The following is a 19,142-nucleotide window of genomic DNA, read 5'->3' as shown; positions in this document are numbered from 1 at the left end:
GGGCTCCAATGACCTCTGAGCCTTAGTTCTTTCCATAGATTTTTAATTGGATTCAGGTCAGGTTGCTCAGTAGCTTTATTTCCTTTCTCTGAAACCAGTTGAGAGTTTCCTTTCTGTGTTTGGGATCATCATCTTGCTGAAATGTCCACCCTCATTTCTTCATGGCCCTGGTTGTTCGTCGTCCTGTATTCTCCCAGTATTTCACAGCCTTGTCTAAAAGTTCTTCAGTAAAGTTTAAATGTGCTTTTTCAGCTGACTTTGGTGAGAATTTCATGTCAATAGCAACTTTAGAAATATATTTTCTTCAATACCTTTTTAACCTGCTGTAATTCCTAATTTCCTATCTCCAAATAAAGAAACAAAGAGTGGATCAAGACTTTTTGTACAATAGTGCAGTTATTATTATGATTTTTGTTTGGATTTGGTCATTTTCAACATACCATGTCTTTTGCGCCTCAACCATGTGCAGAATTTTATTCACGTCAGAGTTTTAAAGACTTTTATTTTTGTTTTTTGCATACGCACGAAGTGGTTCTTAAAGCTCTGGATGTGCCTTTATATTTGTCATCTCTTTTTGTGTAATGGCGTTCGTTTTGCATGCTGTTTGTTTGTTTAAATTTCTGGCAGATTTAAGGAAAGCTGCTTTATTCGCAGATTTGCGACAGACTGTAATAAACATCAATCATTTATGTCACAGCTGTTTATCACAGGATTAATGGGCTGAAAACTCTGCTGAGAGAAAAGTGCCCTCCTCTATCACTCAACCCCTCTCTATCTGTCAGGCCACGCCCACATTCTAGAACACTGGTGGTGGGCCATTGTTAGCGCTGTTGCTAGGCAACACGGAACACCGTCGTCAGGGACAACCAGCCTTTCAGTCTTTCTCTCTTTTTCTGATAGCAACACCATTACTGAGATGACAAGCCCACGCGCACACATACACACTCTTAGACACACACTCAGCTTCCATCTTGTGGCAGCAGCACACTGGCAGAGAATTTCACACAAACACAAGAAAACATATTGTTCATTTTCATGCCTGCTCTCACTCTCCCCCCTCCCCTCCAGCTCTCTCACTCTCCCTCTCACACACATCATTACAAACAATACTGTATGATGCAATCACCTGACATCCACTGCGTGTCTGTCACACACTCGCAGCTAATCTTTGAAATGCTTTATTATAATTCAGCGCATGAGGAGGTCACAGAGACAGAATACATGAGGAGGAGGACAGACACACAAAACAAATGCCCCCTTCCTTCCTCAAACCCCCCCTCAACACCTTCGACACCTCAGCCAACCTGAGAAAAAGGGGATGTTTGATTCCCACAATGAGGCAACGGAACATTTTCCTCCAAAAATAAATTAGACAGGTTTACGTCAAAATAAAAGTAATCGGTATTTCCAACACATCGGCAGGTGCAGAAACTTAGACACACTGATGGTAGTAACTGAAACCGGGCTCAAACAAACTAACAGGAATCATTAAGCGGGTAACCTGAATCTTTGTACAAATTTAACACCAAATCATCCAGTAATTATCGAGACATTTTCTTTGAAGTTGAAATTCTGACCTACTAGTGGTGCAGTCTGTTATGGACGTGAATGTCCGAATAAAACATTTGAAATATTTTACTGCCAGTTTCTATTACAAGAAGCTGTCGCCAGATTTCTCAGGTACTGTTGCTCTGACTAGCAAGCAAACATGATGGCATCACACTCATATATTTATGGAATAACAGAAGGATGCAGTGAGCGTAAAGCTACATGGCTATATGCTGATGATGTCAGATTGTTTGCAACAAATTAACACAAATATGTGCTCTTTGAAATAATGAAAAATTAATAAAGATTCTCTTTATTAAATCGGAATTTTTGGACTTGCGGTCTGTGGAACAAAAGGATCAGTTTTCTTCTTTCTGGTAAAATTCAACAAATATAGTGTTAGAAAATATAGTTCAGTATTTGTGTTTCACCTAAAGACCACTTCGTCAAAGCACTGATCAGCTAGACAGGACCATAGTATAAAACACGGATGTATTTTCAGGTTGGAAAAATGAAGCCAATGCCCAGGTACCTAAACACTGCAATTTATCTGAAAGCCACTAGATGGTGATAGCTGGGGTTGCAGAAAGACTTACGGTCCCGTTGAAATTTCTTATGTGACGTCATGCACACTTTGCTCGAGAGTTGTCTGCAGTGTTGGATGTGATACAACCAATTTTGCTGTATTGGTAGCTAAGGAAATGTATTTTTCCCAACTAGTTGGTAGTGGTTCCTCAATGTTTGTGCCGCACACTGGGTGTAATCTGTTGCAAAAAAAAAGGTCCACCACCAAAAACCTCCTGATGTTAAATTTGGTTGCTACCAAATTCCACAGTTGACTGAAGTTTTTCATGTTTGTTTGCAAATACTTGCTAACTGCTAGGCTGCTAGGGTAGTAAAACTTGAAAAAGTTTGAAGCAAACCAGAAAGGGAGAATGTTTGCCTCTAAAGTAAAAGTTCTGTTCCATGAAGGCAAATAGTATCCAGTTCCGGTTCGCATCACTTTTTTCAGTTTAACTGTAGCTCGGACGGTAACTGACCACTGTTTGTAGACAAGTCTGTCACATTCATCCAAATTCTGACCACTGCAATCTGCCAGTGACCAAAGCGATCACAAGGACGTTTTTGCTAACCAGTTGGGGAATACATACTTTTTCCCTAGCAGCAGGTGGTTGCAATCAGGTCGCTGAACCATTTGTAGACAAGCGTGACTCAGGATTTAGAAATAATTTTCCCAGGATTTCAAAAACCAGTGGATGGCATTACAGTATCTACATCCACCTTTTTATAGTGTCTGGCTGGAATCACATTTATGTATTTCAGGGGTTAATGTTCTCCTTTCTTATTTACAAATCACTTATCTACTGAGTAGATAAATGATAAGTGATAATGTAATAAGAGTGTGTTATAATGAAAATCTTCTAAACGTTATGTGATCCAACCCAGAAAACATGTGAAATGGCTAACATTCTTGGCTGTTTCCAGATACACCATATGGACAAAAGTACTGGGCCACACTTCCTAATCAGTAAATTCAGGTGTTTTCAGTTCCATTGCCACAGGTGTATAAAATCAACCACCTAGCCATGCAGCGTGTCTCTACAAAAATTTAAACATTACAGAGAGTAAGCCTCTAGCATCAGCAAAAAAAGGCACCAGAAGCTTCATGGCATAGGTTTCCATGGTCGAGCAGCTCCTAATATGTGGTTGGCCCAGTACTTTCATCCATATAGCATATCAAAGGTCTGCTGATGGCAGATTGCTCAACATTCATGAAGATAATATTTCAAAATAAGACTTTAAGAAGGCTGGGGATTCTGCCATCCAATCATTTTATAAGACAAATTATTGTTAACAGTAATAAAGGTTTTTATGCACAAAGTCTCATAGGGCATGTTATCAATGGCCTACAGACGTGTTGGAAATAACGTTATTTTTTTTGTGTGGAATGTTCTGATTTGATCTTTTTGTTCAGTTCGGTTCCTTTTAGTCCCAGTTATACTCAGAACCTCAGAGCTCTCCAGATGATCCAAAGGTGAGTCCCTGTGCCACCAATAAACTGCAGGTGAGTTCTCCTGTTCTGGATCCTACTGGTCACCATGTGTGGTACAATATGCCCAGATACAAGTACAGAGAAACTGGTTCTGAACTCTCTTGGAGGTCCTGGCAGGGGTCTCATAGATATGAACTTTAGAGATCTGAATATTCAGGACTGGAGGTGTAACTTGAGAGCAGATTTTCTGATCCATACTTCTCTAAAAATGCATCTTGCCATTTTAAGCTTTTAGTGAAGACAGGAATTTCAAACCTTCAACTGCCACCTTTTAATCATATGTAAAAAAAAATGCAACAAAGTGAGTTTTGTGTTCAGTCTACTGTAGTTCATATAAACCAGAAGTGTGACTGCACCCTGAGAACTTTCCATTAAATCTAGACAAATAAAATAAATTCAGACATTTCACGACTCATTTAGACAGCAGAGTACACTTGCAAATACAAAATCTAAACACCAGATTCCACAAGAGACAGATCAGCTCCGGACCATCTAGAGAGTTAAGAAGCAGATCATGTCGTACCAACATGAACAGAGCCCAATAAGAATCAGTCAAGGTGCCTTTAATGTTCTTGAGGAGGAGGTAGACAGAAGAGACAGATAACAGTGATGTGGTAGTCCTACTGTGGTGAAGTTGTAGTCCTTAATAACAGTCCTGAATCACGTCCTGCTGAGGTCAGTTTGTATCCTCTCTGTGGTGATTTTTTTTTCCTTTGAGGTTAACGTGTCATCCGGTTTTGGTCAGACTGTAATTGTTTCTGTGGTTAAGTCCTGAATCTTCCTGGTTTGGCTACAATGGGGTTTGTGGTTTGCTAGGAGGAGGAAGAAGAAGAGGAAGCAGGTGACAGTTTTATCACAGATTGTGAATGCTGTACACAAAGATACATAATCTGTGCCATGATCACAAACTATATACCATATATACGGCTTCTGTTGACATTATCGGGCATCTCAAGACGGCAAGACTACAGCTGACCAAAATTATTCTTTATGTACTAAAATCAAAAAGTGCAACTGTGAGAAAGAAGAATGTGGAAGAATTGAAGCTCAAAGGTCAGATCAGGAGTTCTACTACCATACTAGTTGATATTATGACAAACTGTGTGTTGTGCACCCTGAGTTCACTCTCAGGGGTCAGGCTGTCAATGCAGAGTTATGCTCTAACATCCTGAGGCAGGGTCCTGAGGGGTTAGAGGAGGACTTCCACTATGCAACCTAAGCCATGTTGGGCTGCACATGAATTTGAACACCCTGAAAGGAAGAGTAGCCAATTTAATCAGGTATAGTTATTTTTTCTATTTACTTTGAACTTTCAGACAGTCAGCTTTTCACTGGTAATGTCCTGGATGTTTATGTGAACACTGCTTATATACCTTAAAGTTATGTTATTCATAAAAGAAATCCAGATTAAGGAGCTTGGACCTTGACCCAGAACAAGAACAGTCTTCTATAAAAGCACGTCAGCACGATGCTTCAGTGGTAAGCACTGTTGCATGTTCTCCCCATGTTTGAACAGCTTTTGTCTGAGAACTATGGTTTTATCATAATTGCCATAACTGAAAACCAGGCTAGACTTATGCTCCCTGTTTAGGATAAGGACACTCTCACAAAAAGCCAGGAAGCCAGAAAGAGATGTTTGATCTCAAGAGTTTTACTTCCTGGTAATATAAGTGTTATGGAAAAAGAAAAAAAAAGTTGCTACATTGCACAGTACACAAAGTGTTCTTGCAATAATGTTACTATTAACATAATACTTTTCTCTTAGCAAAATATGTTTGTCAGCAAGATTGCTGAATTTCATGAAATCTGTTTACTGGTTTACATTTGGTACTAAAGTTTGTATAATTTCTTATATTTACCGAAGATTATTATTCCCAGCTCTTTCCTGTGGGTGGTCAGTCAGAGGTGAGGTAATGTTAGCTACATGATTTTCCTACTATCAGGGGGATTACAGTGAGAGTAATCCATTGTCATTAGTTTAACAGGACCAAACTGGCATATATTGGTATTTCAGAATGATGTCTATAAGTAACAAGAGGAAATCCTAGGCTACAAACTGGGCTTTTCTTCTTCTGGGAGAGACTACCTTCCTTTGGTGTGGATTTGGGACTTTGTGACTTGATCAACCTTTACAGAAAAGCTACATAACACATTAGAGGAAATAGATAAAACGGTCACAGTGTTGGCACTTAAAAGGATTTCTATGTAATTAATACATGTTTATGCGAATGAGATTGTCAAGACTGTTCTGGAACTTACAAAAACACTGCTTTGATTGCCTTGTCCCCTCCTTTTTTTCTTTTATTTTCAGACATTTTTAAATCAAAGCTACATGAGCTACTCGAGGCTAAGGTCAACTTCATGTTGAGGTCCATACTGGGATCTGAAACGGATAATCTACCTTATTGATAACACCACCCGCCTTTGCCAGAGCAATCACATGACCAGAACATCTGGCCAAAACATCTGGTCAAGCTTACAAAGAAGCCCAACTTCCCAAATCTAACATTTACTGTTGAAAGCAGGTACAGAACACTCTCTCTGCTGTTGGCTTATTGATCTTTGATGCCATGCATCTATTTTCTGTTTTTCGGGGTCAGGTTGCATTGATAGCAAACTATGCAGGGTATTATTCTCCCAGTGTCTGCAACATTTTTCAGTTACCCATGGGAGTTCCCAATTTTCTCTTGGCTGAAATGGGATCTACAATCTGCATGGCTCCTTCAAGCTTGGATTGTACTGGAAACTTCCAAAGGACGGTACTCAGAGGGAATCTCTGATTAGATGCTCAAACCACCACAGCTGGCTGCTTTTGATGCAAAAGAGCAGCATCCAAGATCCTTACCCTACCTATAAGGCTGAGACCCTATGAAAGAAAGTCGAAAAATCAGTCCAAAAAAAGTGGATTAGATCTGACACAAAAGAACGGCTAACAGTAGAGGTACAGGGCAATACTCTTGCATTTTCACCAGTAGATGTTAGACTTCTTATACCCTCAAAGATGTAGTTTTGATACAATTTCATGTAATTTTAAGAACACCCTAGCTACAGTCATAGTGGCAGCTTGACTGACCAGCACTAGTCTTTGAATTGATTGCAACTCTATGAGTAAACCGTAAGAGAATGTTTCGATGTTCATCCAGTCAAGTTTGCAATGGATCAACCTGAGCTTTTCGAAATCTTTATGTAATAGATTAGAGCTACAGAATTTATAGATTATTTTTATGTGGCTACTTAGCAGCCTATCCTTTCAATAGTCAAGGCCTGAACTGTTTGTTAAGAAAAGCAAACAGGAGAAGTGATAGACAATTTAGAGGTCTGGAACAAGTTTGTTTAGCCAGTACAAATACAGACTAGTATCTCTTCTAGCCAGTTAGCTTGCTACGGTCTGGACATTCTGTGTGCGCCTTTTTAAGAATTGATTTATAAATTTACCTTTACACAATCTTGCGAAAAACATGCAATTATGGCATCACCACATCAATTGGCCAAGTCCGGTTGCCTGTGACCAAACTGCCCCCTCTTCCTCTCCTTCTGTCTAGCTGCTCCCTGTTCCAGCTGAGGTGGGATTTGTAGTCTCAAACTGTCATCCATACAGTATGAAATTGTAATCCTGTCGCAGAGAATCGATTTCAGTTCTAGAGGTTGTAGTCCTTTTGCTGATTTTGCAGTCCATATGATGGTGACTTCCTGCTAGGCCTCCAGATTTTGGCTCTGTTGGCGGAGGGAAGGCTAGAAGAACCAACGAAATGCCTCACTGGCTGGGACAGAGGGAGGCCGCTAAGAATAAGAGACAAAATGTGGCGTGAGACAGAGGAAAACTGACAGTAAAATCCAAATGACAAATTAAATACACACCTAAATGTCTGTTTTCTACTCTTTCTTTCCTGAATCTTAGTCTTTTACCTTTGACTTTTTTAGTTAAATTGTAAATATTGGATCACATCAGTGTCAGCGCTGGCTCGCAGTCTCTGCTGTGTTTCTTGAACCGTTTGTGTGGGTAAACACATCCGCAGTGATGCAGGCTGTAGATCAAAGTCGGTCTGCTGCGACTATACTCTGCCTTCCTCTGAAAAGCTGCCAGGAGAACTTCATGGAGTCAATATAGATTTCCTGTCTTTTCACCTTGTGATAAAGGGTAATTTCATTATAATTCAGGGTTTGGGATATAAATTAACTTTGAAAAATTAACAGCAGACCTCTTTGACTGTGTGGATACACTGACAACTATCACTGGTTTAGTTTAATACTGAGATAATCTTTAAAAAGAGGGTTTGTCGAAAGTAGAGCCACCAGTCACAAAGTAAAGTATTCATCTGTAAAGGGAAAGCATGTAAAAACAAGTCCTTTAATATAAATTAAAAGGTGACCCCAATAATGAAACAGTTCCCAGCATTTTTGGGGGTGTGGCCTCTTTGAGAGATGGTTGGGGACACAGGTTCAGCTCCGCTACATTTGGACTGTTTGATCTCTTTGAGCCTTTTTTATTGCGTTTTTATTGCAATTATCTGATGATTAATATAGCTTCCTAAAAGGCGAATATATTTCAATGCAACTTTTCCAACTCTGTTGCTTTCGATCTTTTAATAAGATTAAAAAGAAGCATAAGTTTCTTGTATGGTCCCATGAAATAGTCTTTATACACCCCTGTATAGCTGCAGTTCAGTATGGTCAGTGGTCTGTGGTTTTCAGTAGGGATACATTGTAGATTGACAGAGCCATATGTGACAATTTTAGCTATTTTTAACCAACTATGACACATGTACTCTTCTTCTGTGCAAAACTGAAAAATAATTTTAAGAAAAAAACCTGAATGACAAAAATGTTACTTCTCAGAATATACTACCACTTCATTTCCTTTATGGTGGTTTCCATCATATTCAACAAAATCTGAGCTCAGTATTGAACTGGCTAAGTTTCATGTGACTATAATAAAAAGCTTTTCCTTCATATGCTCTGGGTAAAAGAAGGTGTAGAAAAGCAGTCAACCAGTCAAAATGTGGGAGGTTTTTGTAAGATGTTTAAGATGTTGTGCAGTCTCACTTAAAGCATAATTTTTCAATCTGCATAATCGTTGCATTGCTGTGTTCTTTTTTTTTGTTTGTGTTTTTTTTGTTTTAAATCTTTGATGGGGTTTTTTTTCACAGTTCTCCCATTCCTGGTGAACTCCTGTTGCTCCTTTCCTATTCTGACCCACTTGTCAACCAATTAGCATTTGGCAGATGCAAATGTCATCTGCCGCAGCAATCTGTAGTTAGGATTTTGGAGGCCAGGATGGGAGCACGTCTGTGGTGCTCGCTCCGTGAATAGAAAAATGTTTGAAGTGAAACCGAGTGTGAAAAACAATGAAAAGTTTCCACCGCTGCCATGATCTCTCTTTGTATTTCATAACTTCACTCTTCTCTTTGGCTGGCTAACGGACCAACAACAAAACAAGCACGAATGGCCCACAGACCAGTTGTACCACTTATTTGTACACTGGCACCACTGCAGGTAGAAGGGCCATCCTTAGACTCGAACCATAAATTCTGCGTAATGAGGGACATGTGGTCACCCTACCTGCTGAGAGTTGACCATCGAAGAAGTCTGTGCTTCAGTTTTGGTCAGTGAAACTCTGGACTTTATTTGGCTGACACTCACTAATTAGCACGGTTAACTGATAACTCAATTACATCATCTCATCCAAATATGGTCACTTCTAGCTCCACAACCGCTAACATGACAATGGACATGAAGTTGAAATTAAGGCTTCAAAACTGGACTTCTTAAAAGTGACGTCGCCTACATATGCGGGGTATGATATCCTTGCATATGTTGCATCGGGTGCTGAAATCAGCTTTGACTGGTTTTGAAATCACTTTGAAGTTAGTGGCCAGTTTGCTCTGGGCTCTGACAGGTTATCCTGCTGCAGAGAAAGGTGGAAAAAACTACCCAGGGTGCTTTGCTGTTCATCTCACTGAGTAAACTTTGTGCCAGGCTGAGAGTTTGTCAGGTCGACATCAAAGAGAGCAGAAAGAATGAGGCAAGAGTGTGAAACCACCTGCTGACACACACACACACACACACACATACACAGAAAGAGTTGCCCTCACAAACATTCACATACTTTGTAACACACACACGCCGCTGTCACTTGCCGTTAGCCTCCACAGGTCCAATTAGCGTGTAATTGAGGAAGATTATGGCTGCTAATTCACTCTCTTCCCATCACACACACACGCACTCAGTGTTTCAGCGCGTGTCCTCACAGCACATGTGTGCAGATGAGGGAATAATTAGTGATAGTTTGTAGCGATTCCCACAGGAAGTGCACGCGTGTGTGTGTGTGTGGGAGAGAAAGGGAGAGAGATATATAGAGTCATCAGTGAGGTCGAATGCTGGTGTCAAAGAATTATTGATCGCCACTAATTCTTATTGCGCTCACACACTCTTATACACACGCACGCACACAGCAGTGGTAGATCACATAAATATTCGCCGTTCCCTCCCTCTCGCCCAGCCGCTTTATCACCGTGAATCAGTGTTGGTGTGTGTGTGTGTGTGTGTGTGTGCCAGCCTGTGTGTGTGTGTGTGTGTGTGTGTGTGTCTGCTGGCGGCTTGCCAGACCTCAGCAGGGACCGAGCTCTCGCTTTTCACCACCCACCATCTGCACAGCACTCACACACACACACTCAGCAGGGTGAGCGATGCCTTCCAGCTCGAGCATCACTGCCAGTGATCTGGGTTAAGTGAGCCAGGACACACACACACACACCGAGACACACACGCACACCGAGATGCACACATACACACAGACAGAGATGCGCGCACACACAGAGAAATACATGCACCACACACACAGAAGAAAGAGAAGATGAGACACACATTTGCTAACGTCCAGCCAATGCTGTGCGTGTGCACGTGTGTGTGCATGCGTGTGCGTCCATGCACTCACCTCCAGCACCCCCCCTCCTCCCCCCGGCTTCTTCTTCAGCTCCTCGCACTTCCTGAACTTGCAGATCTGGTGACCCGTCTTCCTGTTGCGGCACGATGAGCAGACGCCACAGTTGATGAGCCGCCTGCACGGCCCGCACACGCCACACCGCTTCCTCTTTCTTTTAGCCACCGTCCCGGATGATGAAGATGATGATGACGACAGGGAAACGCCCGCCGCTGTCACGCCCGATGATGAGGGCGAGGAGGAGGAGGGGCAGGGGGAGGAGTTGGCATGCTGCTGGCAGTCTGTTAGTGCCCGCTGGCCGCCTGTCATCTGAAAGGCGCTGCTAGCGTCTGAGATCCCGCCCCCTGCTGACCCCATTGCCATAACAATGACCCCGGGAGGTAGTCCCAGCCCCCCCAGGAAGCTGCCACCCATAACCCCTCCCCCGTTGCAGCTGCCACCCTCTGATAGGCCCATCATGTCCGCGTGGGTGTGTCCCTGCTTGTTCATGACGCCGCAGTCTGTTCCGCCACTGTATCCAGGAAGGAAGTTCCCGTTGCTTGATGCCATGGCGTGATGGTGTGCCGTTCCCTGTGAAACAGGAAGTGAGGCAGTGTGTCCGTGTTTTTCAGCCCCTCCACCGTCACTGCTCCCACCACCTCCTCCCCCTCCCGACCCACTGCTGCTGCTCTGATGCATGCTGGTACTGTGGGGGTGCGAGGAGGTCATGTGACCCGGCGTCGCAGAGGGGTGATGATGGTGGTGGGGGTGGTGCGTCGGCGTGGCCGCCACGGGTTTAGGTCGCCCCCAGAACATTGCCGCTGGGTGGTTCATGTTCATGTTCATGTTGTCGTGGCAACCCCAGGGCGTCGTCGCCATAGCCCCAAGCCTGGCAGCGGTGGGAGGGAAGATGGGGGCGGCCGCAGCCAAGCGGGCGGCCAGTTTGGCTGACTGAGGGAAGTTTGTAACGTTCATGTTCATGTTGACGTTGGTCTTGTAGAAGCTGGCGATGGAGGAGCGGTAACGATCCATCTCTGTGGTGTAGTCCAGCATGGGAGCCAGGCCTGACACCTGCAGGAGATAGCACCAATCACTGTCATCAACACCAGCTATAATCAATTAAAAAAATACAAAGGACAGAGCGGTTCACCTGTTAATGGAGCCTCAGATATAAGAAACCACCGAGGCGACAGACATCGCCTAATCACGACTGCTAAAGGCTGGCTACACACCAACAAATCCACCTCCGAATTGCTCAAGAAAACTGAAATGAAGGTGTTGGAGTGGCCTAGCCAAAATCCAGATTGAGTTGCTGTGGCATGACCTTAAACAGGCTGCTAATCCTTGAAAACTTTCCAGTGTGGCTGAATTAAAACAATTCTGCAGAGTAAAGGTGGGCCAAAATTCCTCCACCGTGACACGAAAGACTCATTGGCATTGCAGTCCTTGCTGCCAAGGATGGAACAACCAGGTACTGTTTAGAGAACAATTACTTTTTCACAAAGGGCCTAGTGGGTTTGGATAGCTTTTTTCCTTAATAAATGACACCATCATTTAAAAACTGTATTTTGTATTTACTCAGGCTATCTTTGTCTAATATTGACATTTGTTTCATGATTTTAAAAAATTCGAGACAAATATGCAAATCACTACGAAATCTGGAAGGAAGCAAATACTTTTGCACAGATCTGTTCCACGTTTTTCTGCCTGTATTTATTCTGTTTTAGTTTTCGGCCTTCAAAGCTCTCAAAGAAATATCCACTGTATTTACCAGTGCAGTTTTATTCATCTATATTATTTGTCTACAAACATTTGTTCATAAGAGCCATTCTAAGAGCTACTTTATTCCAAAGTACAACTTATAGTTTGAATGAACAGTACCATGTTCTGTCTTTGTAGTAAATCCATTTTAATATGCAAATTTGCATCAGTTTGCCTAGACTTTGTCTGTCGTCTCACTGCAGGAAACATTTATTTTGCAGTTGGTCTGACCACACCGTCGCTGTATTCTCTGGAGCAGAGTGACATGAAGGAAACTGACAAGTAAAAGTTGTGTAAATGTGAGCGTTAATTAAGCTGGCAGTCACCCCAGCTGTGAAAATGTGGGGGTCATTTTCACAGCTAATGGATCAATCCTTAAAAGGCTTGTTTCACTCTTTGAAAGTAATGCAGTGGATTGGACTAATGAGAAAGCGTATTGACCGAACAATCGACTAGCTGACCCTGAGATCGGCGCCCTCGCAGCAGAGCAGCGATGGGTTCTGTAATTGATGCCTACCTGGATGATCTAATTGAGCTTTTGGCATGCCGACACTTAATGACCCGAGGGCGGTTTCAACAGTAACCTTCTAAATTTAATTTGATTTAACCTTCGCTTCACCTGCTCCTTCTCCAGCCCTGCACTGTGAGACCAACATGGATGCAAAAGTTTACACGTCAACTCACCTGTCCCTGTCCGCCGTAGCCATGGTGATTCGGGTGATGGTGCGAGGGGGCTGAGCTTCTCTGGAGCATCGAGGAGAGGTCACTCTCCACACACACGCCACTAGTCATGCCCGACATGACCTCACGCACACATATACATATAAGTGCACGCACACACGCTCACTCACACACACTCAGGTGGGCTTTGTTGCACAGCTAGTTAGTTCTGCGTGGTCACCACGTTTTGCTCTGAAAGTAAAAAGAAAAGGCCGGTGAAGGTGCTGCATTCAATAAAGAAAACCCTCACTCTCGTGGATCATCTTTTTCAGGCTCAGCAACAAGATTTTTTGTGGTTTTAGTCCCACAAATAATCTACAGAGAGTATTTTAAAGCAGCTGATTGATTGGTCTATTAAGTCTGCAGGCCATTACCCTCAGTTATTCACTTCTAATGTGACCCATAAACCTGGAAAGTAAAGCCGTCAGAGGACATGAAAGACCGACTATCCTGTGAGGGCAAGCGAGGGGTCAGCTAACATCTCAGGAGAGAAAACCTGAAAAAAACAAAAAACAAAATGCAAGTCTTGGGAGTAAATCCAGTGAAGAAATCCCTTAAGCCTGCATTCCCTCTGAGGTTCAGCAGGGGGCGACTGCTCATACCTGCAAAAAGAAGTCTAACTGTGTAGAAGTCTGATTCTAAGTCGATGTCTGACCTCGGCTAATGCCTTCCTAATGAATTTAGGAAGGAAGGAAAGTTAGTCGAGAATAAGATCAACTCAAATCATCGCATCAACAGCTCACTTGGTTTCAAAAACCATGATGGCAGCACACAAAACGCTCCAACAAACTACCTGGTGACATCACGGTGGCTGCGTCTTATCTTTTATATGGAGATGGTGATGACACAAGGCTGCAAACAAAAGAGGAAACAAAGAACAAGCTGCCATCTTCCTCTTCTTCAGCTTCCTTTGTGGAATTCCCTTTTCCTCAGGTGATGACGTGCCCCTGAGCAAGCAAGCGCCGAATCCCCACCAGGGACACCACAACATCCGACATCAAGTGAACCGAGGTCGCTATTTGTAGCTCGTCAGCGTCTGTTTCAAGGCCAGGTCGTGACCCCATGCTTCCATGGAGGGCACTCAATAGGCAAAAAAGTTCATGTAAGGCAGATCTCAGGTCCAAGCAGAGGCCTTGAAATATCAGAAAGGGTGGAATAATCTGATTATAAGTGACCTCTGACCTCTCGGTGTGCACACACACAAACTCACACACACACAAATGGGTCCAACTGTAAAGGAGTCATTGCCATTTGTGAGCGTGTGCAGAATAAATGGGCTGCAAACGTGTGAGCTTGGAAATGTGTGTGCGTGGAGAAAGAAAGGGACTGAAATTGTGTGCCTGTGTGTGTGTGTGTGTGTGTGCGTGTGTGTGTGTGTGCGTGTCTATGTGAAAAGAATTGAATGTGCGCAGCCTCAAATGTGTGTGTGTGTCCGTGCGCTCTGCTCTGCGTGCGTGTGCGCAGCCAGTGTGTGTGCGTCAAGCCTGTGTGTGTGTGTCTCTCGCAACATCCCCCCCCTCCTCACCACCACCACTCTCCCACTCCCCCGAGGCGTAACTAATTACCCTGTCTGGTCAACCGGGCTGGCGCGAGCTCCGACAGAAGGTCATGGTGGCCACCGGCCGCGAGGGGGGAAAACGGCTCTCCCACGCGACACATTAACACCTCCCCTCCTTCCTCCTCCCTCCCTCACCCCCCCTCCGGCACAGCACGAGAAAGGAAAAGGAAGGAGGGAAGGGAGGGGAAGAAGGAGGGGAGGGTGAGTGTGGGGGGGAGGAGGGGAGGGGGGTCAATCAAAAAAAAAAAAAAAAAAAAATAGCCAGACTCGATAACGAGCGGTAAATACCGTGAACACAGCATGCAGTCCGACAGAGAGAGGAGGAGTAAACGAGAAGATGGACGGCGCTTGCTGCTGCTGCTACTTACCGGGCCCGCGAGGAGGAGGAGGTGGTGGAGGAAGAGGGTGATGAGAAGAAGAGGAAGAAGGAGGAGAAGAGGAAGAAGACCGTCTGGGAATTAGCCCGCCACGGATCATGGCTGGCGGGAAGGAGACAGAGAGAGAGAGGAGAGGAGAGGAGAGGAGGGGTAGGGGGGAGAAAGGAGCACCGGGAGGGATTTGTCGGTCTGTTGGTACCGAGGAGAGGAGGAGGAGGAGGAATGGAGGAGGGGGGGCGAGGAGGAGGAGGGGGTAACGGATAACGGGGGGCGGATGGATAATCACCTGGGCTTGGCACAAGCGAGTGCGAGGCAGGGAGAGAGAGACACACACAGAGAGAGAGAGAGGCGTTAAATTAGCCCGGGTGAGGCGAGGAGGAAGCAGCTCTGTGGAGACCCTGCAGGGGTGGGAAAAAGAGACGAGCTCGAGGAAAGGAAAAAAACGGCACCATGGGAAGAAAGGAGAAGGACGGGGTGAGGGAGGGGGTGGGGGTGGGGGTAGGGGGTGATGAATAATGGCGGAGGTTATGAACGGATACGTGCGTCGTTCTCGCGACAGAGTGAAGGGAGCGAGGGAGGGTGGTGGCAGGGGGTACACACAACGCTGATGTTCAGTAACAGGGAGGGGAGGTGTGTGTATGTGTGTGTGTGTGTATGTGTGTCTGTGTGTGTGGTGGCTTGTGCCCTCCGCCGTGTCTCCTGTTGTCAGCGGCGCCCGTGGCGACGTGCCGTGGCGTGTGCGCAGTGTGAACGGTCTGATTGGCACTGAGGCGAGGTGAGGCGAAAACAGGAGGCGCGAGACCCTGCAGATGATTGGCTGCCTGCCGGTAACAGAGAGAGAGATGGAGAGACCTTAGAAACCACATGGAGAGAGAGAGCTGAGGGAGGAAACACTGAATGAATTTACTCGCTATTTTTGTGACAGTCTGGATGATTTTAACTGAGTCCAGTGACTTTGTTGGGTTGCTGTTGTATTATTACTTTGATTGTTTACTACATTTTTGTTAATGTGGGCTTGTTGGACCCAGACGTGCCCACATTTAAAGAGGTCAGAGGGTAAAGTTATCAGAATGTTGTGGTCGTTACTCAAAAAGTTTAAAGCGTTAAACATTACTTGTTACTTTCCTTAAAAGCAATGCAGTGTGTTGCTTATTTACTCTCCAGAGAAACTAATTTGGTGCCTTACCTGTTACTTTTGCTTAACTCTGTAACATGAACTTAAACACACTGTCACATAACATGATAACAATATAAACTTGAGGCTACAGTTCCACGCACTGCCACAAACCCCTATCCTAATCATATATGCTAATGAGAATATACATATGATTTTTTGTATAGTACGAACACAAAACCAACAACAACAAGCAAACTTTGAAGTGACTGCTGGTGCGTATAAAGCACCATTCTGCTCAGTCTGAGGAGTTATTTCAAGCACACCTTGTCTAACAATTGCACACACACACACACAGGCTCATCAGGTACGGTATCTTGCCCAAAAATATTTTTTACATAAAGAGTAGAGCAGCCAAGGACAATGACCAACCTGCTCTTCCTCTCCGCTACAGCAGCAAAGCAGCTTTGCATTGACTCAGAATCGAACCCGGATCAACTGCTCTAACTACGGCTGCAACGATTCATCGAGTAATTCCAGTAATTTGATTATAAAACTCTTGACACAGAGAGTGCTTCATTTAACACATGACTCTGCAGTATGCCGATGTGTTAAATCAGCGGCCCCAACCGTTTTTGTGCCACGAAGCGGTTTATGTCCGACAATACTTTCACGGACCGGCCTTTAAGGTGTCGCGGACAAATATAACAAAATAAAACCAGTACCGGTACCCAAAAAAAGAAGATTTATTCATAACACACAGGAAAAAACCCAGGGAAACCGAGTTAACGATAAAAATGATTTAAAAAATAACAATAAAAAACAATAAAAACCCTGAAAACAGTACATTTCACACCCAAGCCTCAACTGTCACGGCCCGGTACCAAACGACTCATGGACCGGTGGATTGGGGGCCGCTGTGTTAAATGATGAAAAGACAAGCATTTCACTCACATTTGTAACTAAAAACAGCTCTGCAGTAGGAATGTATTTAGGAGCAGTGCATGAATAAAACTTCTGAAAACATTAAGCCCACACAGCCCCCAGTTTTAAACAAAAACACAGATAACATAGCAGCAGTGATGATGGAGATGGTAAGCTCAAACTGAGTAAAAGAAAGTGTTTCTAGTGTTTAAAACAGAGGCCCTGTTCCTGTAATCACCATTAAAACCTTAACTGGGAAAAAGCTAGCGGGAGTCCTTCATCAAACCACCTGATCAATAAACTTCAAAATGAAGAAAAGGAAACTTTGTAGCTGTTCCCTCCACCACTGTTTGTTTTACACAGCAAAAAGTCTGCAGTAAGCCTCCAGGAGGTGTATTCAAATTTTACATGGAAGCAATACCTCCAGCAAATAGTGGTGACTCTAAAGGGGGGCATGGGGTGTACTAGACCAGATTTATTTCAAGGCTTTCGTACCATTTTTCAGATTGAAAGTGGAGTAATATAAAATATTTTATGAATTAAACTGGATTCATGTTTAAAAATATAAAAATAAAAGCTTTTTACACAGGCCAATAAAAATGTACATGGGCAACTCTGAGCCACTGACGTGAGGGTTGTTGTTAGGTTGGACACTGAATTATTACTAATATTAGTTAATGTCTATATCATCATAGCGTCTGTTTTCCGCAGGACAAAAAGTTGCCTCCTCAGACAGCCTTGCAAGAAAACAGAGTAAAGGTATGCTTTAGTTTCGATTGCGTATATATCTTATTTTATTTGACTTTGCCCTTTGACCATATTTGAGATTATTTATATATTTCTTGAATTTAAGAAAATGTTTTCAGTATGACATGTACATCCAATCAAAGGGTTTAGTTTTTTTTTAATAAAAAAAGATATTGTATGCAGTTAAACTTTAAAACGTTGCAATTTCTAAAATGTAAACTAATATGCAGTTCATTCTGAAAGACCTGTGGGGGTTTTTCCCTTTGAATGGGTTTTATTGCTCATTAATAAGACAAAAGCATTTTTATCCAATTAAAAGACGGACTAACTGATAACTAACTCGATTATCAAAATAATCGATAGCTGTGGCCCTAGCTTTAACCAGTATACCACCAATGCTTAAAAATACAGGTCAAATGGAGGCTCCAGTGTCCAAGCCTAATTCCTCATTACTGCCTTTGTTACCTGTTGAAGTTCAGGCTCTGGCTGCTGGGCTCAGGTCTGCATGCACTCAGCTTTGATGTCACTCTAGGATCTTCGCTAGCTTTGTGTTATTATTGTTTGTGCAGATACCTGCTGAGGACAAAGGTCGTGTTAGTAGCACAATGCATTTTTTGACATAATTTGCATGCTCTTGTTTTTTTGTACATTGACAATAAAAGCTTAGAACTTAATTCCTCTAAAAAATCACTTTAGCAGAACTAGTCCTCTCAAAAATTATTATGTATTACACATTGCTTGGTACATTCTCTCTAGAGAAAATCCATATCCTAAAGAAGAGACACATATGATCTTTCTTATAGTACGAATACAAAACCAACAACAAAAGCAGACTTCAAAGCAAGTGTCACTGTAATTCTACTGTAGCGACAGAAATAGCCAGTGTGCTACTCATATTGTGCTTTTCACTCAATTGGAGCTCTAAATTAGCTTTTTACACCAAGTAACAGACATTCAACATTTACATTCAACATGTTACACAACATTGTTTAACATTTGCACTCACTCATATGAAAGCATTAAGGTTCAATATATTACCCAAGCTCACTTAGATATGCAGAGTAAACAGAGTAACCACTCACTCACTGATAGGTAAACGACCCACTCTTCCTCCTGAGTTACAATCTCAAAACAGTTTTGCTTTGGCCAGGAATCACACCTATGTCAACTGCTTGGAAGGCAACTAAGCTAACTTTACATCCAGTGCTGAAACATACAGATAGAAACGGGACATACAACAGTGCAAGGCGAACTGCTAATTACTGTCTTTGTTACCTTTTTAAGTTCAGGCTCTGGCTGCTGTGCTCAGCTTGCCGTACACTCTTGGCTACATTTGTTTTAGCATGCTGTCTGTGCAGGTGCTAGCACAGACATGCTAACACATGCTAAAAGTTGTGTTGGCAATAAAATGTAGCTGTTTT

General features: G+C 43.3%; 1 protein-coding gene across 6 annotated transcripts; it reads right to left on the bottom strand.

Annotated features, from left to right (window-relative positions):
* Positions 1 to 1,172: 1,172 nt before the first annotated feature.
* On the bottom strand, positions 1,173 to 19,067 carry LOC120435720 (CXXC-type zinc finger protein 5-like). 6 transcript variants are annotated; one of them, XM_039605731.1, is made up of 7 exons: positions 18,997 to 19,067; positions 18,187 to 18,297; positions 12,966 to 13,193; positions 10,536 to 11,591; positions 7,037 to 7,381; positions 4,518 to 6,467; positions 1,173 to 4,413 (listed from the first exon to the last, which is right to left on the bottom strand). In XM_039605731.1, exons 3-5 carry the CDS (start codon positions 13,080 to 13,082, stop codon positions 7,334 to 7,336), a joined length of 1,221 nt encoding a protein of 406 aa, XP_039461665.1. In that variant the 5' UTR covers positions 13,083 to 13,193; positions 18,187 to 18,297; positions 18,997 to 19,067; the 3' UTR covers positions 1,173 to 4,413; positions 4,518 to 6,467; positions 7,037 to 7,333. The 6 variants fall into 6 exon arrangements, with proteins under 6 accessions (XP_039461665.1, XP_039461664.1, XP_039461666.1 ...); XM_039605730.1 differs by having other exon boundaries at positions 1,173 to 4,852; positions 6,266 to 6,467; XM_039605732.1 differs by having other exon boundaries at positions 6,266 to 6,467.
* Between the last annotated feature and the right edge of the window lie 75 nt (positions 19,068 to 19,142).

This window comes from Oreochromis aureus, linkage group 3 (genome assembly GCF_013358895.1).
Source record: "Oreochromis aureus strain Israel breed Guangdong linkage group 3, ZZ_aureus, whole genome shotgun sequence".
Classification (NCBI taxonomy): Eukaryota; Metazoa; Chordata; class Actinopteri; order Cichliformes; family Cichlidae; genus Oreochromis; species Oreochromis aureus.
This window is presented reverse-complemented; position numbering and strand designations above follow the sequence as displayed.

Bases quoted from the DNA above. Each gene is read 5' to 3' on its own strand.
- LOC120435720 (XM_039605731.1), bottom strand. From the start codon at position 13,082: ATGTCGGGCATGACTAGTGGCGTGTGTGTGGAGAGTGACCTCTCCTCG. The intron at 11,592-12,965 runs GTGAGTTGACGT...TATCTCCTGCAG, and splicing joins GCTACGGCGGACAGGGACAG to GTGTCAGGCCTGGCTCCCAT. The intron at 7,382-10,535 runs GTGAGTGCATGG...TCTTATTCTTAG, and splicing joins GAGGAGGGGGGGTGCTGGAG to CGGCCTCCCTCTGTCCCAGC.